Source organism: Coenobita brevimanus, chromosome 40 (genome assembly GCF_032717465.1).
Source record: "Coenobita brevimanus isolate Jiangsu-jjx chromosome 40, ASM3271746v2, whole genome shotgun sequence".
NCBI classification, from domain to species: Eukaryota; Metazoa; Arthropoda; class Malacostraca; order Decapoda; family Coenobitidae; genus Coenobita; species Coenobita brevimanus.
The window spans coordinates 37,866,995-37,890,812 of record NC_136993.1 but is presented as its reverse complement, the minus strand read 5'-3'; the positions used below and the strand labels follow the sequence as shown (position 1 = coordinate 37,890,812).

General features: G+C 43.5%; 1 protein-coding gene across 1 annotated transcript in view; it reads right to left on the bottom strand.

Moving 5' to 3' along the window:
* Positions 1-23,818, bottom strand: part of LOC145397048 (putative glutamate receptor) — a 42,439-nt gene that overhangs the window by 10,862 nt on the left and 7,759 nt on the right. Inside the window, exon 2 of the mRNA XM_080270263.1 lies at positions 19,570-19,754. Within this exon, the coding sequence (XP_080126389.1) occupies positions 19,570-19,754 (185 nt within the window). The remainder of the gene's footprint in view (positions 1-19,569; positions 19,755-23,818) is intronic.

The following is a 23,818-nucleotide window of genomic DNA, read 5'->3' as shown; positions in this document are numbered from 1 at the left end:
CTGGTGGGGGGAGCGGGCCCGACCAAACCTACGACAGCGCTGGGGGTGTTAAAGTCTACGGGGGCGGCCTACTTACGATCGGCGACACCGCCACTCAGGACATCTTGGGTGTTGAGCGGGAAGACTCCACAGGACCGCGAGTGTTGATAAGCAACTTTACTCAGGCGATTGAAAGCCAGAAGCTGATACGTTACGACTGGTGCATTGTAAAGAAAAATACGTTAGTTTACGTACTGGGTAGGAACTTATCGCCCGTGTCCCAGACGATGTTAAATAATCGTGACACATTAAATGTGAGAAATGTGATTGTAATGTTCAGGAGGTCGCTATTGATATTGTAACGTCGCTTACATGCTATAATGTTGTGAATTAAAACTAATTAGTGCACCTTGGATATTAAGAGTTGTGATTGATACTAGGTTGTCATAGAGAAGGTTCTGGTGTGCCACTATACTTTAAAGGCTAAGCTTAGCACTCGCTGTCTGGATGAATGGAGTGTGATCGGATAAACGTTGCATGAACGAGAGTGTGACTAAGAGAGTTTAAAAAATAAAAAAAGGAAGAGGGGGCAGAACCCAACCTAACATACCGGGCGGAACCCAACCTAACATACCGGGTGGAACCCAACCTAACATACCAGGCGGAACATATCGGCAGGGACAACCCAGAAGGAAAGGAACATGCGGAACATGACGGGCAGACCGTAACCCATGGAACGGCTCAAAGGTTAGTCGAGGAGGCAAGGGAAGCAACAGGGGGAGAGGAGTATGAGACGGAGGCTGCGGGGACGATGATGGAACAAAGAGAGGAGGAAAGGGCCGAATCTGGGCTGCAAGAATGCTTAGAGAAGTGGCCAGCAGTTGAAGGCAGACTGGCTGAGGCACGTGAGAACGTGTGCATGAGAGCCCTCCTGCCGACTCTGCAAACCCTGCAAGAACAGAACAAGGCGATCATGATTGCTTGACACAGTTGGAGAAATTGATGGGAATGGAAGGGAGGAATGAGAGGAGCTTGAGGCCACAGGTGCAACCAGAGACTATAGCAGTACACGAAGGATCGGCAAAGAGTTCAAGACATGGTGGTGGCACAGGAGACAAACAAATGTGGGAGACTAGGGGAACCCAGCAGGGGGAGCAGGAACAGATGCAAGAGGCCGTGACTCTACATCAAGAAGAGCCAACAGTTAGCAGACCAGGGCCAGGGTGGCAGAGGTCAGGGAATCCAAAACTGACTAGATCAGGAACGGAAGAGCTGACATGCACTGCCCCTATGGGGATGGAGGTGATAGCTTCTGGCTTGAAGGAATTGATTGCAGCCATGAGGTTGCCACAGACCCAACTACCAACCTTCAAAGGGAATAGCCAGAGGGAGTATTGGGAGTTCATTCGTACATTTGAACAACACATAGGGAGGGCCACAGTCCCAGAGGAATATAAGCTGCAGACACTCATGCAAGCATGTGCAGTGCCTGTCAGGAACACGCTACAAACATGCAACTATTTGGACCCAAAAGAGGGTTATGAGAAGGCGATGGCAATATTGGAGGACAGATATGGAGACAGACATCAGTATGTCCGAGAGATTGTGGAAGGAATACTTGAAGGGCCCATGATCAAAGGTGAGAATGAGGGTGGCCTTAGAAAATTCGCCGACGAGTTGGGGTCTTGTATTGGGGTCTTGTCTGGAGACCATCGGGAGATTGCTGGAGTTGGACACTGTTCGCTCAATGGACGTACTGTCGCATTGGTTGCCTGAAAGGGCACTTATGCGGTATGAGGATGAAACTTATGCCCACAACAAATGATACGAGTATTATCCCGGTGTTAAATGGTTGAAAACCTTTATCCTGGAGGAAGCGGACAGAGTGTGTGTGAGGAGGAGAACCAAGGAAAGGTGAGCAACCACCAAGCGATCCACCGAGGTTGGTGTTAGAAGGAATCCAGATGGGCGTGTGATTGGCTTGGCCACCATTGGTGATGATGAACCTGCGAGCGAGAGAGGCTTGTGTCGGCTGTGTGGGGGGCTGCACACCCTGGTGGGTTGCAAGAAATTCTGTGCCATGAGAGTTGAAGAAAGGAGGGCCATGGGCTGAGTGCCAGGGCTCAGTATGGTGTGACATAGAGGGTTGCACTGGGAAGCATTCACGATGGATACACCCGACCGGCCCCGTAAGGCAAAGACAGGAGTCCTGGTACCATTGGGAACCCAGGAAGGGAGATGAAGCAAAGCCACAGATGGAGGGTGAGAGGAAGCCAAGAGATGATCGTCGTCGATACACTCAGCAGGAGGAGGTGCATGGAAGCAAGCAGGGAGTACACCGAGCAGAGCCAGAGAAGAGAAGTGCTTCCTGTGGACAGACCAACAAACGTGATGATGCAAGTATGGAGAGAACACTTAAGAGGCCCAAGCTCGAAAGGGGCAAAAGCGGGAACGAATGACTCAATGGTACGGCAGGAACAACGCAGATACATGGGCAGCTTCGCAAGGTGGCGTTGCCCATTATTGAAGTGAAGGTGGCTAGTAAAGGCTCAGATGGCGTAGTCCGGACGAGAGCACTTTTGGACTCTGGCAGCAACCGAACCTTCTGTATGACCCAGTTGGCAAGCAGGCTGGGGGAACCACGGAAAACCATATGGGTAACACTAGACACTATAACTCAGGTGATGGTGCAGCGAACTGAGGAGATAGACTTAGTAGTTAGCAGAGGGCATTCCCATAAACTGAACTGGAAGACATCACTGCATGGGGTGATTGTCACTCAGTGACTCCCTGCAATGCTGAAGGATTCAGTAGCCTCCATACAGGACACGGCACGATGGCGTCATTTGGCGGGAATAGAGCCACTGAACACGTACGAAGGTGAGGTGCAACTATTGATAGGTCATGATGCTCCGCAAGCATTGACGCCCTTGGAGGTCAGGGCAGGGAGCAGTGGAGAACCCTTTGCGATAGGGACGCCACTGGGATGGACCGTCAGCGGACCTGTATGACCTCGTGCTGAGGTACAAGACAGACCAGAGGAGGTAGGATGTGTGGCTGTAGTGGACAACAATTCCCAGGAAACACAATTGGAGGAGCAAGTGCAACAGTTTTGGGAACTGGATGCAAGTTACTTGAAGAAGGGAGATGGCCTGTCCATTGAAGACAATAGGGTGATAAAATTGTGGTCAAGCACGGCGACGAAGGTGATGGGGCACTACCAGCTCCCTATACCATTCAAACGAAATCCACCCAAGCTCCTAGACAAGTTAATGGCATTGAGGAGGTTAGAGGGCCTGAAGAAGAGGCTGCTCAGAGACCTGCCCTTATGCCAGCACTACGCAGAAGAGATGCAGCTGCTGCTAAGTAAAGGCTACGCCGAATCGGTGCCACATAATGAACTTCACACAAGGCCTCACGTGTCCTGGTATCTGCCACACCATCCTGTGTTAAACCCAAACAAGCACGGAAAGGTGCGCATCGTATTTGACTGTGCAGCAGTCAAATCCATTCCCGAATCAGAGAAGCATAAGGAAGTAAAGGAGATCGACATAGAATGCAAGCTTCTTCCTGCGGAATGAGCACTTGGAGTAAGGTGGGACCTAGAGAAGGACCAAATGGCAGTGGTCATCAAACACTTGAGCAAGAGGGGTCAGTTACAAGGAGAGATCTCTTGCGTGTAATCAGCTCAGTATATGATCCGCTTGGATTCCTTGCACCATTCCTCATTCATGCCAAGGTCATCTTCCAAGGGGAATGCAGGAGGAAGAAAGGGTGGGATGAGGCTATGTCTGACAGCAATGAGGTGCAGTGGTGACGGTGGCTGGTAGAATTAACTCACCTCTCAGATTTCAGGATACCACGGTGCTATGACCCAAGAAATGCAAGAGGAATGTCATTTCAACTACATCACTTCTGCAATGCTTTGCAAGTGGCGTATGGAGTAGTATCATACCTGAGGATCTCTGATGGGACCGGAGACGTTCACTGTGCCTTCGTCTACAGAAAGGCCAAGCTGGCCCTGCTAAAACAGCTGACTATACCCCATCTGGAATTATGTGCTGCCGCATTGGCTGTCAAGGTTGACGAGACATTAAGGCACGAGCTGTCAGTCAACGTGGGAGGGCCCGTCTTCTGGACAGACAGTGTGATAGCACTACAGTATATATGTAACACAGAGAGGCGGTTTCACACGTTCATAGCCAATCGAATGGTGGCCATACACGAACAATCAGAAGTGACCCAATGGAGGCACGTGGGTTCAATAATGAACCCAGCAGATGACGCGACACGAGGATTGAGTTGCTAGGAACTGAACAGAGGGTGTAGATGAATTGAAGGGCCTGACTTTCTCCAGTAAGAGAACAATCACTGGCCGCAAGAGCCCCGACTTACACTCAACCTAGGGATGGACCCAGAGGTAAAGGGGGATGCTACAACTATGGCAATAGGGGCTAAGCATGGAGAAGACTCACTGGCGAGATTGTGGTCCAGATACTCATCCTGGCACAGGCTGCTGTGGGGAGTTTCATGGATTAGAAGGTTTTTGTACTGGAGGCAAATGGGAGGACCAAGGCAAGTTGACAAATCAAGACTGAGGGTGAGTGAGCTCCGAGCATCTCAAGTGGCAGTGTTGGGTTGTGTACAATGGGAATTTTATGAACCCGAGATAAAGAACCTGAAGGAGCGGGGTGCACTTAGGAAAACGAGCCCACTGTTCCCGCTGGAGCCACACCGGGGGGAAGACGGACTCCTCTGTGCTGGAGGACGGTTGAAGAAAGCCCTCTTGATGACCAACAGCAAATACCCCGTGCTGTTGCCACGGGACCACCATGTCACGGAGCTAATAGTAAGAGAAACCCATGAGAACAAGGCTGGACACTCAGGAAGAGAACATACACTTGCAGTAATGCGCCAAGAGTTCTGGGTGCCCAAGGGACGAAGACTGATTGACCATGTGCTAAAATGGTGTCTCGTTTGTCGCCGAATCAATTGGAAGGAGTCACTGCAAAGACAAGCTAACCTCCTTGCTGACAAGGTATGCGTGGTGAAGGCACTGTTCACACACACTAGTGTGGACTGCTTTGTACCATTCATCGCAAAGCAGGGTAGGAAACGGGTGAAGCGGTGGGGTTGTCTGCTCACTTGCCTGAATTCAAGAGCAATACACCTGGAGATTCTTGATGAACTAGGCACTGATTCATTCTTCAATGCAATAACGTGCTTCTCAGCAAGGAGGGGTGTACCGGAGTGCATTCGTTCCAACAATGGAACAAACATAATTAGAGCAAATAAGGAGTTTCGGGCTGCAGCTCTCAGCTGGGAGAAGAATGACCAAGTCCACAATGCACTGTTGAGGAAGGGAATTGAGTGGGAGTTCAACCCACTGCATGCATCGCACATGGGCGGTGTATGGGAGCGACAGATCCGGACAGTCAGGAAGATCTTGCAAGTGATAGTAGGCGTGCAAGTTGTGGACGATGAGCGACTCCACACATTCTTTTGCAAAGTGGAGGAGATAGTCTACGGAAGGCCCATCACACCGACCTACAATCACGTCAGCGACCTCGAAGCACTTACTCCACTGCATATTCTGCATCCTAAGACTGTACCTCACTGCCTGTTAGAAGGTAAGGCCGAAAAGCCTGTAGGGGACATCTAGTGGAAGAGTTGGAAACATGCACAGTTCCTAGCGGACCAGTTCTGGAAACGATGGTTGAATGTGTACTTACCATCCTTAGGACCATGTCAGGAGCACTTCAAGTGTTTGCGTAATTTCCAAGTGGGGGACCTGGTATTAGTGATGGATTGGAATGTACCCTGTAATCACTGGGTTCTGGGAAGACTGGTAGAGGCAAATCCTGGTGACGATGGCGTCGTGAGGCATGTCAAGGACAGGACGTCCACATGCAAATCCCTAACACGCTCTGTGAACAAGCTGTGTCTGCTGGAAAGGAGCTGCGAGTGAAAGTGTATATGGTATTGGTCGTAACCGACCAACGGGGGGAGTCTTACCGCATCTAACGTGGTAAAGAGAGAAAGAGAGAGAGAGAGAAAGCTAGAGAGTATAGGAGAGAGAGAGAGTATAGGAGAGAGAGAGACACAAGGATGCTGACACGGTGTTTATATGTATGTACAGTCGCGTAAGCATAACATCCATTAGCCTAGCTATAATGAACACCAGGCCTTAGAATAGACGCAATGGGCGAGTGTGGGGGCAGTGTGTGAGTAGTAAGGGACGAGTGAGAAATGAAGTGACGTCGATCTTTGGATTTACTAGACGGAGACTCCAAAAGGGGGAAGTTCAAGCGATGTGCGACTCCATGTCCACCCCGTGAAAGTGTTACTGCTGTGAGAATATTACGCCCGTGAGGACTAGTGTTGTGTACTTAACACCTCTACCCACACACTGATACTGTAAGACGAGAATTGGACCCGCCACAAGTAAGTTGCCCTTCCTTACTTTAAGAATGCTTATTGATCTTCACATGGTTGATGTCATGACATAATTGAATTATAAATGTAGGAAAGTAAGGACGAGAATTAAAGTGATATGTGTATACGAGGTAAACTTTGGTACATTGTAATTATGAGTATGACCAAGTGTTATAACAATGACGAGTGATGCCATTACAGCATACTGAGATAGTAAAATTGCAATTCCAGGTATAACCGAACAAATAGTCGAGTCCAGCTGGGCGGGTTTCATTACCTGTTTCCCCCTTCAAGGGTGCAGGCGCAAACAATATATATATATATTGCCAGACGCCTCAATCCCGTTTGGGGTGACCACAAACAAATCGCCTCCAAATCGCCCTGTCCCCCGCCATTTCACTGCCCTGCTCCCAACTCACACCCACCTCTCTCATATACCTCTCCACCCCATCCCTCCATCTCATCCTCGGCCTACCCCTCCTTCTTCCCCCCTCCACCTCACTCACATACATTCTCTTCGTCAGTCTTTCACCCTCCATCCTCTCCACATGGCCAAACCACTTCAGTGTGTTCCTCATAACGCTTCCTATCACATCCACATCAACACCACAACGCTCCTTTATATCCTCATTCGTCAGCCTGTCTCTCCATGTGACTCCACAGCCTCCTCTTAAATAACTCATTTCCACTGCTCTCACTCTTGACTTGTGTCCTTCCAACAACGTCCAAGCTTCATTTCCGTACGTTAGAGTTGGTATCACAATACTGTCATGTAGTAACTTTTTCACTTCCATGCTCACTTCCCTGTTTCTTATCACTGCTTTCAAAGAACTAGCAACCTTTCTTCCCTGCTGTACCCTTTCAAACACTTCACCCTCCAAACCTGCATCTTTACTCATCACACTACCCAAGTACTTAAACGTACTCACATTTTCCAATTCCTCACCATCCAACCACGCTGTACATTCACTGACTTCACCTCTCTCAAAGATCATCACTTTACTCTTCCCTACATTCACCTTTAGATTCCGTTTCTTACACACTCTCCCAAACTCATCCACCAAGCCTTGCAGCTCATCTTTGTCTTCACTCAACAACACAGTATCATCTGCAAACAACAGTACAGGGAGTTTCCAAACACTACCCTCTCTCACCAGGGCCACTCCAACATCCACTACCCTATCTTGTACCTCTTTTATTACCCCATCCATGTACAGATTGAACAACCATGGAGACATGACACATCCCTGTTTCAACCCAACTTTCAAAGAGAAAAAAATCACTTTGTTCATCATCCACACGCACTGCAGCCTTTGCACCATCTTACATACTCTTCACAGCATTCAACAACTTCCCATCTACTCCATATATTCTTAACACTTTCCACAATCCTTTGTAATCCACCCTGTCATATGCTTTCTCCAAATCCATGAAAGCCGCATACAACTTCTTTCCCTTCTCTAGAAACTTTTCCACTAAAGATCTAAGAATGAATATCTGATCTACACAACCTCTTCCCTTCCTAAAGCCTCCCTGTTCTTCTCCAACTAATTCTTCTGTTCTTTCTCTAACTCTGTCAATAAGTATCCTACCATACACTTTTCCTATTATACTAAGAAGACAAATGCCCCTATGATTACCAAACACTTTTTTTCCCCTTTTCCTTCGTACAAGGGAATAATTATACCCGACTTCCAGTCCTCCGGGAGTCTACCTTCCTCCCAGGCCAATCTGCACATCTTCCACATCCATTCTACTACTATCTCTCCCCCATGCTTCAGCATTTCACCACACACTCCATCAATTCCTGGGGCTTTCCCCGATTTAACTTTCTTCAGTGCTTCCACAACTTCTATCCTACTGATTTCTTCCTGTCTTCTCACCTCCCTACTTCTCCCAGCCATTCCCCAGCCATTTATACTCGCATTACTTCCATGCTCTACGTTCAACAATTCCTTAAAGTGTTCTCTCCATCTGCTCACTTTTTCTCCCTTCTCCACTAGTAATCTGCCATTTTTATCTTTCACTCCCCTTCTAACTTCACTTCCACCCTGTCTTACTCTTTTCACCTCTTTCCAGAACATTTTCTTACAGTCCCTCCACTTTACACTCAAATTCCTTCCAAATTCCTCATCAACTCTCTTCTTACTCTCTCTTACTAATCTTTTCACCTCTCTCTTTCTTTCTACATATAATTCTCTCTTCCACCTCTCAACTTCTTCCAAACCCCTATTTCTCATCCATTCATTGTATGCTTTCTTCTTTTATGCCACAGCCTGTTTCACCTCTTAAGTCCACCACGCTGTTCCTTGAACCCCCCTCCGTCATCTCTTCCTTCCACACACCACATCACATGCTGCACATATTTCTTCTGTGAATATCCTACACACATCTTCCACGTCTCCCATCTGCTCCAAATCATATTTGCCCAATCGTTCCTCCACTTCTCTCTTATATATATATATATATATATATATATATAATTATATATAGATAGATAGATAGATAGATAGAGAGATAGAGAGATAGATATAGAGATAGATAGATACCATATATATATATATATATATATATATATATATATATACGGTATCTATCTATCTATCTATCTATCTATATATATATATATATATATATATATATATATATATATATATATACGGTATCTATCTATATATATATATATATATATATATATATATATATATATATATATATATATATAGATCTATAGATAGATACCGTATATATATATATATATATAGATATATATATATATATATATATATATATATATATATATATATATATATATATTGTTACGGAACAGAGAAAGATAATGTACACTTTAAGTGAGAATACTAATAATCACTACTGTCCCGTAAAGGTCCAGGTTCAAAATAAAAGCGTTAGGTAAAATTACAAGTTAAAGTTTAATGCTCAAACTAACAACAAAACATTCAGGACTCATAAGGATAATGTAATGGCAAAAAACAGGTTAAATATATGGTTAACTGCAATAGCCTCTATTAACACGAAATTAGCAAGAGTAAATTTACCTAAGTCAGCCCTGATAAAATGAAAATACACTGGGTAATGCTCAGTTAATGCAAGATAAATTATTACAGATACAAACTATTATGAACAATGACTAACAATAAGAACCTTACATGAATTACAAAAACCTCACTAGGCCTACGAATTAACACCTTATGCTATACAGTACAAGAACAAAATGCAATAACACTTATACTCAAATTACACAGCTGCTAGATGGTTGGAGATTTCCTGAGCACTCACAATAATAACTGTACAGGGGAGGACAGAGATGTGAACAAAATGAGGAGTAGATCTAAGTGGCAATAATGCAGAGACTGAGCTCATTATATAGGGGCCAGCAGAGCTTGATACAACTTGTAAGAAGGACGCGCAAATGAAGCCATAGGGGACAAAGAGCTGACAATCCTGCTCTAAACAACAGAAAGGACGACTTACTCTACTATAACGGTAGAAGGGGGGACTGAGGCAGAACACGCTCTTGATCAAACATGCAGCATACTGTGCGTTAAAATTAAACAAAGGATGATGAAATCATAGGCTATGTAACACCTCCCCACAAAGAAAAAGAAATTTACAAAGGAAATTTCTTATTACTCTAAAACAATCTGTCTAAAGTCTAGATAAGCAATCTGCAATAACATTTTCTTTCCCCTTGACATGTTGTATGTCTAATGAATACTCCTGAAGAAGTAGACTTCATCTTGTCAATCTCTGATTTTTATCTTTAAACTTACTAAGGAATTTCAGTGGGTTATGATCGGTATAAATGACTATGGGGTCAAAACCAGAACACAAATAAAATGAAAAATGCTGTAAACCCAAAATCAAGGCCAAAAGCTCTTTCTCAATAGTTGAGTAGTTCTTTTGAGGTGGAGTGAACTTCTTACTGTAATAAGATACAGGGTGTTCAATACCCTGATCATCCTCATGCAGCAAAACAGCCCCAGCTCCTGTATCACTTGCATCAACAGACATCTTAAAAGGCTTAGCAAAATTTGGAGTAGCGAGCACTGGCTGACTTAATAGGATAGCTTTAAGTTTGTTGAAAGAGGATTCACAGTTATCGGTCCAGACAAATTTAACTCCCTTTTTCAGTAGGTCTGTAAGTGGTGATACAAGAATTGAAAAGTTAAGAACAAATCTCCTGTAATAACCTACCATTCCCAAAAATCTTTGTAGCTCTTTCCTACTTTTAGGTCTGGGAAGATCACTTATAACCTGAACCTTAGCTGCTGGTGGTGCAACATGTCCATCACCAATTACATACCCAAGGTACTGAACTTTAGCTTGACCAAACTCACACTTTGATAAATTAGCTACAAGATTAGCCTGAACGAAACGCTCAAGAAATTTACTGACATGGCATAGGTGATCTTTCCAGTTGTCACTGAAGATTAATACATCATCAATATAAACAACACACCCTGCCAAACCCTCTGTTACAACATTCATGAGCTTCTGAAATGTGGCTGGTGCATTCTTCATACCATACGGCATTACAGAACATGCAAAAGTCTTTCCTAGTGTTACAAAACATGAGATCTCCCTAGCACGTTCAGTCATAGGTACTTGCCAGTATCCCTTTAACAAATCAAACTTACTTATGTACCTAGCCTTTCCGATCTTGTCTATGCAATCTTCCACACGAGGGAGAGGGTAAGTGTCTGTTTTGGTTATCTGATTAACACGTCTGTAGTTGATGCAAAGCCGCTGTGACCCACCTGGCTTAGGGACTAGAGTGACAGGAGAACTCCACTCGCTCTGACAGGGCTCAATCATCTTGTGGTCCAACAGGTAGCCAAGCTCCTTCTGGATGAGAGGAACTTTCACTGGGTTCACACGGTAAGGAGGCAACTTAATTGGCTTTGCGTCTCCAACATCGACATCATGCATCAACACAGTGGTTCTTCCTGGAGTGGCACGGAACACTTGCGGGTACTCCTGCAGTAATGCCGAAAACTCCTGCCTTTCCTCGGGAGCTAGATGAGAAAGCTTAGTCTGAAGATCATTCATGATATCAGGATTCTTCCCCAAACTATCACTCAGGCTCATGCTGCATGGGAGAACTTCACTTGCAGACTCGGGTGGAACAGCTACAGTGCAGACTTGGTTATTTTCGTCCCGCCTGTGATATAACTTTAGCATGTTAATGTGACATAGTTGCTTGTTCTTTCTACGATCTGGTGTGGCGATGACATAGTTGACATCACTGAGTTTCTTCTCCACGAAATAAGGACCACTAAACTTGGCTTGAAGAGGTTGCCCATGAACTGGTAGCAGAATCAAAACCTGATCTCCTGGCTGAAAGTGGCGTAACCTGGACTTTTTATCATACCAAGTCTTCATCTTCTCCTGAGCAGCTCCTAAATTCTCTCCCGCCAGCTGTAAAGCAGTGGACAGCCGTTCTTTGAACTTCATCACATACTTCAGCAGGTTGACGTCATCTTCCTCCGACAGCCAGCATTCCTTGAGTAGCTTAAGGGGTCCTCTTACTTCATGGCCAAACAGTAGTTCAAAAGGTGAGAAGCCCAGTGATTCATTTGGAGATTCTCTTGCGGCAAATACAACAAATGGAAGACCTTTATCCCAGTCTTTCTGATGTTCCAAACAGTATTTCTTGAGCATCGATTTGAGTGTTTGATGATATCTCTCCAACGCTCCTTGGGTCTGGGGATGGTAAGCTGAAGACGTGATCTGGGTGATGCCCAACTCTTTCAGAGACTGCTTGAAAACGTTTGACATGAAATTACTTCCCCGGTCTGACTGTACCTCCTTGGGCAGACCAAACTTTGTGAAGAACCCTAGTATTTCCTTAACCACGTTCTTTGCTGAGATATTTCTAAGTGGAATGGCTTCAGGATAACGAGTAGCCATATCAATCAGGGTCAACACATAAGAAAATCCTGAAGAAGTCTTAGGAAGAGGGCTCACAATATCCACCAACACACGGGTGAATGGCACCTCAAAAGGAGGAATGGGAACTAGAGGTGCAACCTTGTCGGTCTGATTACACTTCCCCACAACTTGACAGGTGTGACAAGACTTACAATACCAGGAAACATCCCTGAAGATACCTGGCCAGTAGAAGTGTTTCAAAATGCGTGCCACAGTCTTTCTCACTCCAAGGTGTCCTGCCAAACTGGAATCATGAGCCACTCTAATGATATCCTGCCTGCAAACACGAGGGATGACAACTTGATGTACAACCTCCCACTCACAGTCGGCTGATGCTGTTGGGGATCTCCACTTCCTCATAAGTACTCCTGACTTTATATAATAACAAGTAGAAGCTCCAGCTGACTCTTCCTCACTGCAAGCAGAGTTAGTTAGACCTTTCAACTCAGGGTCAGCAACCTGCAACTCAACCAACTCTTGACGAGACAAATTATCAACACTACGGAGTACTGCCTCATCTGGTGAGTGGTCCAAATTAGCAAGAAAAGTGTCAGCTAGGATAACATCATCATCATCATTATCCTCTAAGTCACCAGTAACTTTAGACTTAGCCCTAGTGACAGCACATGCAGGGAACACATCAGGGACATCACAATCCTGGGCCGCAGCCACTGGCTCACTAGACAACTGAGGAGCTGGACACACTTGACTTCCACCAATATCATTTCCAAGTAAGAAAGTTACACCTGACATTGGGAGTGTCTCAACCAACCCAACCATAACGGAACCATTAACAAAACCAGACTCTAAATTCACTGCACAGAGGGACAGAGAAGTAATTATTCCCTACACCTTGTAAGATTACAGTTTCATCAGAGGAATTAATATTAGAGCCTAGAACACTGGTCAGCATAAGGGATTGGCAAGCACCTGTATCACGATATTTTTTAACTGATTTCCTGTCATTACTGTCCAGAGGACTGACAAAACCATCAGACAGGAAATTAGCACATGAACTCTTGAGAGTGTCACCCACGTTACTGTTCAAAAGAGGAGCTCCATCATGAGAATTTAAGTTACCCCTCAAAGCAGGTTCAGTTAACTCAGTTAAAGAATTCTGGGAACTCTCAAGAGTGGACACTAGACAAATTGACTGAATATTTAAAGACTCCTTTTTGTTCACATCACGCCGTCTCCTGAAACATTTCTCCGTAGTATGACCAAGTTTACTACAATAAGTACATTTACTTTTCTGAAATCTAGAGGTGAAGCTGGTATTTACTTCCTGAGAAACATCATCTTTATTCTCTTTCCTGTTACCTGTACTCTGAGTAGAGGCAACGTACTTACTCTCAGCTTTCCCTTTTTCTTTAGAATATCTCTTGTGAGTGAGAACATATCAGCTAAAACTGCAGCATCAGACAAATTATCTATTCTTTTCTCATCAAGATATAGGCTTACATATTTATACATACACCTCTTGAAGTCCTCCAGCAAAATCATCTGCTTAAATTTACCAAAATCAGAATCCACATTCTTAGAATTTAACCACTGCTCTAACAGATCTTCTTTGATTTTTGCATACTCAACATGGGATTGCTTATCTTGCTTATAAGTTGTCCTAAATTTTACTCTATAGGCTTCAGGAACAAGCTCATAGGCCTTAAGAATCAAGCTCTTAACTACATCATAATTATCACATTGATCCTGAGGCAAAGATGCATAAGTTACTTGAGCTTTACCGGTGAGAACAGTTTGAAGGAGTACTGGCCAATACTTTTTGGGCCAATTAAAACCTGTAGCTACCCTCTCAAACAACTGAAAATACTTTGTTAAATCAGATTCATTAAAAGGAGGGACAAGTTTAACATTTTTAGCCACATCAAAATCATCAGAGCTAGATGATACAGTTCCACCTTCTTTCATGCGATACTCATGGTCTGCCTGAATCCTGGCAAGTTCAAATTGTGCCTGTATCTGTGCCTTCTGAATACGAGCCTGAGACAACGCCTCCTTAGCATTTGCCTGAAATTCAGCCTCCTGAATACGAGCCTGAGACTCCGCCTGCTTAGCATTTGCCTGAAATTCAGCTTCTTTAGCACGAGCCTCCTGCAGAGCTAGCTGTAACTTAGCTAATTCAATCTGCGTTTGCTCATTTGGAGGAGTTACATTAAACAAGCTTTTATTAATCATGCCAACAATTTGATCTTTAGAATGATGAGAGTGAACTGCAATTCCCAATTGTTGAGCAACAAGCTTAAGTTCATTCTTTGTTCTGTTTTCTACATCACACACTGTTTGCACATTTGACAAAAAATCTTTGGCTTCATCAAGTGTAGTAATAGTAGACATCATGAATAAATCACAGTCACAAAATATCAAGCAATATCCTCATGATAATATCCTGAATATCCTGGCGAGGTCGCCAAATTTATGTTACGGAACAGAGAAAGATAATGTACACTTTAAGTGAGAATACTAATAATCACTACTGTCCCGTAAAGGTCCAGGTTCAAAATAAAAGCGTTAGGTAAAATTACAAGTTAAAGTTTAATGCTCAAACTAACAACAAAACATTCAGGACTCATAAGGATAATGTAATGGCAAAAAACAGGTTAAATATATGGTTAACTGCAATAGCCTCTATTAACACGAAATTAGCAAGAGTAAATTTACCTAAGTCAGCCCTGATAAAATGAAAATACACTGGGTAATGCTCAGTTAATGCAAGATAAATTATTACAGATACAAACTATTATGAACAATGGCTAACAATAAGAACCTTACATGAATTACAAAAACCTCACTAGGCCTACGAATTAATACCTTATGCTATACAGTACAAGAACAAAATGCAATAACACTTATACTCAAATTACACAGCTGCTAGATGGTTGGAGACTTCCTGAGCACTCACAAAAATAACTGTACAGGGGAGGACAGAGATGTGAACAAAATGAGGAGTAGATCTAAGTGGCAATAATGAAGAGACTGAGCTCATTATATAGGGGCCAGCAGAGCTTGATACAACTTGTAAGAAGGACGCACAAATGAAGCCATAGGGGACAAAGAGCTGACAATCCTGCTCTGAACAACAGAAAGGACAACTTACTCTACTATAACGGTACAAGGGGAGACTGAGGCACAACATGCTCGTGATCAAACATGCAGCATACTGTGCGTTAAAATTACACAAAGGATGATGAAATCATAGGCTATGTAAATATATATACATATATATATATATATATATATATATATATATATACATATATATATATATATATATATATATATATATATATATATATATATATATATATATATATATATATATATATATATACATATATATATATATATATATATATATATATATATATATATATATATATATATATATATATATATATATATATATATATATATATATAAATATATATATATATATATATATATATATATATATATATATATATATATATATATGGGGGAGAGATAGTAGTATAATGGATGTGCAAGATGTGCAGATTGGCCTGCGAGGAAGGTAGAGTCCCCGAGGATTGGAAGTCAGGTATAATTATTCCCTTGTACAAAGGAAAAGGGGAAAAAGAAGTGTGTGGTAATCATAGCGGCATATGTCTTCTTAGTATAATAGGAAAAGTATGGTAAGATTCTTATTGACAGAATTAGAGAAAGAACAGAGAAATTAATTGGAGAAGAACAGGGAGGCTTTAGGAAGGGAAGAGGTTGTGTAGATCAGATATTCATTCTTAGATCTTTAGTGGAAAAGTTTCTAGAGAAGGGAAAGAAGTTGTATGCGGCTTTCATGGATGTGGAGAAAGCATATGACAGGGTGGATAGACAAGGATTGTGGAAAGTGTTAAGAATATATGGAGTAGCTGGGAAGTTGTTGAATGCTGTGAAGAGTATGTACGATGATGTGAAGGCTGCAGTGCGTGTGGACGGTGAACAAAGTGAATTTTTTTCTTTGAAAGTTGGGTTGAAACAGGGATGTGTCATGTCTCCATGGTTGTTTAATCTGTACATGGATGGGATAATAAAAGAGGTACTAGGTAGGGTAGTGGATGTTGGAGTGGCCCTGGTAAGAGAGGATATTGTTTGGAAACTCCCTGTACTGTTGTTTGCAGATGATACTGTGTTGTTGAGTGAAGACGAAGGGAGCTGCAAGGCTTGGTGGATGAGTTTGGGAGAGTGTGTAAGAAACGGAATCTAAATGTGAATGTAGGGAAGAGTAGAGTGATGGTCTTTGAGATAGGTGAAGTCAGTGAATGTACAGCGAGGTTCGATGGTGAGGAATTGGAAAATGTGAGTACGTTTAAGTACTTGGGTAGTGTGGTGAGTATGAATGGAGGTTTGGAGGGTGAAGTGCTTGAAAGGGTACAGCAGGGAAGAAAGGTTGCTGGTTCTTTGAAAGCAGTGATAAGGAACAGGGAAGTGAGCATGGATGTGAAAAAGTTACTACATGACAGTATTGTGATAACAACTCTAACGTACGGAAGTGAAACTTGGACGTTGTTGGAAGGACACAAGTCAAGAGTGAGAGCAATGGAAATGAGTTATTTAAGAGGAGCCTGTGGAGTCACATGGAGAGATAGGCTGACGAATGAGGATATAAAGGAGCGTTGTGGTGTTGATGTGGATGTGATAGGAAGCGTTATGAGGAACACACTGAGGTGGTTTAGCCATGTGGAGAGGATGGAGGGTGAAAGACTGACGAAGAGAGTGTATATGAGTAAGGTGGAGGGGGGAAGAGGCAGGGGGAGGCCGAGGATGAGATGGAGGGATGGGGTGGAGAGGTATATGAGAGAGGGGGGTGTGAGTTGGGAGCAGGGCAGTGGAATGGCGGGGGACAGGGCGACTTGGAGGCGATTTGTTTGTGGCCACCCCAAACGGGATTGAGGCGTCTGGCAATATATATATATATATATATATATATATAGATAGATACAGTATTTATATATATAGATAGATAGATACCGTATATATATATATATATATATATATAGATAGATAGATAGATACATAGATACCATATATATATATATATATATATATATAGATAGATAGAGAGATAGATACCGTATATATATATACCGTATATATATATATATATATATATATATATATATATATATATATATACAGACACACACACGAGCATCTATACGTATATAATTTCTATATACTGTAGATAGATAACAATAACTACAGTGTAGTCGCGGACGTGTGCGTATGAATGCCTGTGTGTGTGTGTGTGTGTGTGTGTGTGTGTGTGTGTGTGTGTGTGCGTGTGTGTGCTCGGAAACTAAAGTTAGACAGTAAGAACACTGATTGGCAATTCATGATTGTGAGTTCGACACAGATTCCTTACACAATAGCCTCTTAGGCGATAGGTAGGGGCGCTCACCACTGACACACATGATAAGCTCATAGGAGTGCACACCATGAAGGTCAATGAATATGGTAAACGTGTGCCCAGATACTAGTGCTCGACACATGTTTTTGAAACATGAACAAAACATTGTCTTGATTAAGTTTGTAGGCATGTTTGAAGCACCATTGTCATGGACATGTTCATAACGTCGTTTGGAAGCATGTTGGTAGCACTGGCGTGGACGTTTCCTGCACTGGGAGTGAACGTAGCTGGCTAGAAAGTTAACTGAGTACCGCAGATGGTGAGTAGGGATTGCCTCAACATCATGAAGTGGGCCAGGGACCAAGTGTTATGATTCCTAGAACTTTTCAGGCACATCCTGTGTTCCGAGATCTGACAGAGTCAGAAAACAAGCACGAGATTGAGAAACTAGACACATGAAACGACATCAGTGACACATTGTTAGTTGATGTGCCGAAGTCAATAAACAGGTAATCATGGCAGGATGCAGACGACATATATGGGGGCTCATGGTTTGCTTCAGAAGCCAGAGCTTCCTGCTGGACAAAAACAGACCACGCACTACATTAAATACTGCACTTCCGTTCAAAAAAATCCTTAATAACCGACTCTCACTTACCTGTGCAGCACAAGTTCAGTATCGTCATGCATTATATCACTGATTACACCCTGTCTGTGCCCACTCCTACCCTTCATGAAGGGCATACTTAATATCGACCCAAAAATTTTGCTTCCTGTCCACAAATCACTATTGATGCAGCCACAGCAAGCAACAGAATTTCTCCCGCCGCTATAATGGAAGCACTGCTATAGATATAATTGTCTGTGTGGACTGCATGTCAGCTTCGAACATGCCGAAGCTGTTGCCATGCAATTTGTCATGGAACATTGCTACGGACATATTTGCAGCATGTTCGGTATCAAGATTCTAAAATGTTGATAAATATTTGTTTCAGTGTTTCGAGGAATTTAGACGACGCGGGTGTCCAAACAAGAAAAGGATGTATGGAAGCTGAAATAACTAAGAAACTGACAAAAGTCCAAATTGGATGAAGGAAGTATGTATGAGTAAACACTTGCCAAAGGTGTGGCATCTCATTTTAAATCTGGTTGTCACTAGAAAGCTTATTTCACAGGTGTGTCTGAAACTCGTTTATAAATATAAATTTAAAAATGTGTGTATTTTTTTAATTCAAAGATTTCAATATATCAGTATTAGTATTTTTCATTTCATTGCCCACGTTATTATTTTGTTTTGTTTTGTGTGTGTGTGGTTTCTGTTTAATAGAGGCTGAATACTATTTCACCTCAACTCGTTGGTGGGAATTAGGTTTGGAATGATAATAATGATATATATATATTTTTTACCTGATTACCTGTCAACATTATAATAATAGAACACACATGTGAACGCAAAACGAAAGACACATTGACATTATTTGTTGAAACTGAAGGTTGCTGAAACAGTTTGACCTGCTGATATGAGGGTGTCTTTATGTACAAAGATTTTTAATATTTACGTATTTCCATCGGAAAGAGATAATGGATTCATGCCATTACTTTAACACACACACACACACACACACACACACACACACACACACATTCTCTCTCTCTCTCTCTCTCTCTCTCTCTCTCTCTTTTACGCTCATACACACAGACAAGCTTTGGCCCGCGTCCACTCTCAAGCCCATACTCACACTCAGACTCCCAGCACAGTCACAGTCACCGTCACACTCACACTCGCTCACACACACTTGATTGCATGTCAGATCTCCTACGTGAAGTTCATAGCCTCTGAAACAGTTTCGAGCAGCGTGATTCTGGGGCTCAAGATGATGACCCGCTTCCCCCCAGGCGCATCAGGGTCGTCGACCACCTTTGTTTTGAACACCGACTTTGGAACATGAGCCACCAGCAGAAGCGGACCCTTTACCAACCTGGAAAACTTCGATTGATGGTTCGACTGCGCAAGGGATATTAAGGAAAAGATCAGTATTTGTCATGTCGAAACAAATGTTGCCAAGTCCTTATCTACCTATAAAATCTTGTCACCAGTTTGATATGTTTCAGATTTATGTCTGCAGATTGCAACAGTGATTAAGGAAGTCAGTTTTTATTTTCGTAATATTCCCCTTAGAACCCCTTACCAATTTCTCACATACCTAATCTGAAATACTGACCTCGCGTTGCAGAAAAAAAATCTTCATAATTTGATTTATATTATTATAAACAAGGGTTCTTCTCTGTTCTGTCTTTTCCACCACTTTGCCTTCCAGTTTGTTGAACGTAGTACCAATACATTTGAAAGGCCTTGAAGAAGAAAAGTCTCCTTAACAGAAGAAATAAGTCTTTATTGACATGAGTATATTCAGTATAATGGTTATTCCGTAATGATTTTAAGTTTATCTGACTAAACCTCCTTGCCACTTCGTTATAACACGTTCACAATGATGATATCTAATTGTTTCTTATTCTTGCCATCTCCAGGCAGCTCAAAGCACAGAGCAGCTGAGGGATTGTACCGTCTTTCGTAGGTGCTTGGAGATGATGCCTCTGCAATGGAAGGGGAACGTTCTTCTTTGTTGAGGCACCCAAATTCCTTAGTAATATTTAATATTTGGTGGTTTTAGTGTCATACTTTCATCCCTTTATCTTATGGTAATATCGACTTGTGTTCTTTATATTCTCGTCTTTTTCACAATTATCCGCTAAACAAGACGTTGGCAGTTTTGCCATCAGTCAAGATTTAAGTTATTAACTTACTCATCGCCATGCGTTTTATCTTATTTTGGATATTTTGGGGTACTTCCACGCTAAAGGGTCTGTTACGGCTCTTTCCCTAGCCTCTTTACAGCAAAGTGAATCCCCTAAGCTGAATAAATTTGCCTGAACATAAAAAAAAAATAAATAAAGTCTTCAGTGTATTAAAAATGTTAAGTTTGTTACTGAAATCAGCTGATGTTAGTTTCTTCTCTAATTTAGGTAAAAGCTTAGTAATGAAGAGAACGCACTCAGTACGCTTACCTGTAAAACTTGTCAGGAAAAAGTGGGAGGAGGAAGGTGGGAGCCAGACCACGTGAGAGAGTCCACCAGGCAACCTTATGTGAGTGTGAGTCTTCCGAGCTGTAGGGCAACTCCACAAACACGCTGCACCTTCAAATGTAAACAAAGTCTTTGGTTCCCAAAGCAGAACAGAACTTTTTCATTCTAGCTGGAGGGGTGGAGGGGATGGAGTGGACAGTTATATGAGAGGGAGTTGTGAATTGGAGGGATGGTAGCCAAATGGCAGAGGAGAAGATGATGTGGAGGTAATTGTCTATTCCTTGCGAGATGAAGGTGTCAGGGAATAAAGAAGTAAAAGCTGCAAAAATTAATATATATTTTTTATCCTTAGCATAAGAATATTGTTTTTTTTTTTTTTAAGTTTTGGGTATGTCTTTTCTTTGAGTATTGTTAAATCCTCTGACACTTTGCAGTTAACCCGAGACGTCTCGTCAACGTATGGATATGTTGCAACATTTTGCATTTGCCAGTCCTGTCGACGTACTGGTACGTTTTGCAATTGCAAGTTGCATAATTTCCACAATTTTCAAAATTTGCACGAGATTTTTGGTATGTAGCGTCGCACGACCTTCCCCTACCTGCCACCAGGCGGGGACACTCGGTGACCCCGCACGACCCGCGCTCACCTGTGGCTCGGTCACTCACCTGTTAGCAACGGTCCTGCTCAGACATGGCGCATAGAGCTCTCTCGGAGGAGGAAATTCAAGCTGCCCTGGATGCCTTTACTGGCGATAGCGATTCACCACTCGATGACGACGAGATGGACAAAGATTATGTCCAACCAGAGTATGTGGAAAGCAGCAGCAGTGATGAGGAAGTCACGTCCCCCAGGAAGCGGCACTACGTGACTTATCATGCTGCAGGAGAGGGTCAGGCTGCACAAAAACAATATGCAAGATCCTCTAGCCAGCCTTTACGTGACATGGAGCCTGATTTTGAGGATCAGGACGAGGACAAGGACATAGCCGTGGGACATGCTGCCACGTGGTATGGCCGTGAGGTTATTACTCATCGCGGCCCAGAGTGCACACCACATCGTTCTAACAGGTATGGGCCTAGTGTTCTGCTTGGGGATGGCGGAAGTGGCGTTGAGGGAGTGGGGAGTAAAAGGGAAAGTGTTGGGAGGAGTGTGGAAAGTGAGAGTGGCGGGAGTGAGTCACATGGTGGTGTGAGGCGGCGGGGCTTATCACTTGGGGCAGTGAGGGTGGGTGGTGAATCACGTGGTGTGGTGATGGAACAGGGAGGTGAGGAGGAGCCACTCCCCAGCACGTCTTATGCTCCCCAACATTCCTGGGCTTCCTCCTCACAGCCCCCTGATGTTCCCCAAGGCCGTAAGGGTAAGGGAAAGGGGAAGGGTAAAGGCAGAGGGAAGAGGAGTGAGAGTCGGGAAGCCATACGCACTCCTCCTCCCCAACCTCCCCCCCCATCATCTCCTCCCCACCCTGATGAAGGCGAGGATGGGGATGATCGGGACGAGGATTTTGTGTCTTGGAATTGGGAGGATGAGAGTGATTTTACTCCCCTCATTCACCCATTCACTGAGCAGGGGCGTGCTGGATGCATTGCTCCAGGTATTCACCCTAATTTAACCAGGCTGGATTTTTTCCACCTTTTCTTCAGTGAGGCTTTTGTGGAGGAAATAGTGGATCAAACAAACCAGTTCGCAAACAGCCAGTGGCGTGAGAGTGAAAGACAGGGCACAAGGAGCTGGCATTCTATCCTCTATGATTACCCAGTCTCCCTTGCAGAAATGTTTTTGTTTTTGGCCTTGGTGCTTTTGATGGGTATTGTACGAAAGAACCGAATTCCTGCATACTGGACAAGGGACCCTATTATGCTTACACCAATATTTGGCCAAGTAATGAGCCGTAATCGGTTTCAGCAAATTCTAAGCCGCCTCCATTTCTATGATGCTAATGATCCGCAAATGCTAATGACACAGATAAGATAAGGCGAATCAGGTTGGTTTTTGATCACCTAAGGCAGACATTCCGTTCCTCATTTTATCCCTATAGAGACTTCGTCATAGACGAGAGTCTCATGTTGTGGAGAGGCAATATTTCATTTCGGCAGTACATACCCAGCAAAAGGCACCATTTTGGGTTCAAGATCTTTGTTATGTGTGACTGCAGGACTGGGTATGTGCAAGACATAGTCTTGTATACCGGTGCACAGACAGACATAATAGATCGGAGTATTGGTCTGTCGGGAGCAGTGATAAAGACAATGATAGAAGACTATATTCATCGTGGTCACGTCCTTTACCTTGACAATTGGTACACTATCCCTCTTCTCGCTCGATATCTACACAGGCATGACACGGGGATATGTGGGACCATCAAGGTGAACCGGCATCACATGGTCAAGGTGGGGTGGAAACTTGACAGGAATGAGGTTGTCTTCTTCCAGGCAAACAATATCCTTGCAACAGTGTGGAACCACAATAGAGAAGTCCGCCTCTTGTCCACGGTTCACCGCCCATTGATGCACCGTACAGAGTCAGTAGAATATCGGAGCGAGAACAGGCGCCACGTATGGAAACCTGAGTGTGTGCTTGATTATAATATCAACATGCGCCTGGTGGACCAGTCAGACTCCATGATATCCACTGTCGAGTGTGCCAGGACCACGATGAAGTGGTACAAAAAACTATTCCTTCACCTGCTTGACATTACTGCTCTGAATTGCCACCACCTTCACGCCATGACAACAGGAGTTCAGAAAACCTTTGAAGGGTTTGTAAGGGAGCTGACACGAGAGATTGTTGCAAGATATGCGGTTGAAAGGCCCCAACACCGCACCCGCACAGCCCCAGGTGCCCACCCTCCCCTGAGATTATCTGCCCGCCATTTCCCCACTCCCATACCTCCCCAAGCAAATAGACCTATGCCCCAACGCAGGTGTCACTTGTGTACCAATTCCCGTGTGAGACCCACCACTCAGAGAAAGGACACTCGCTATGAG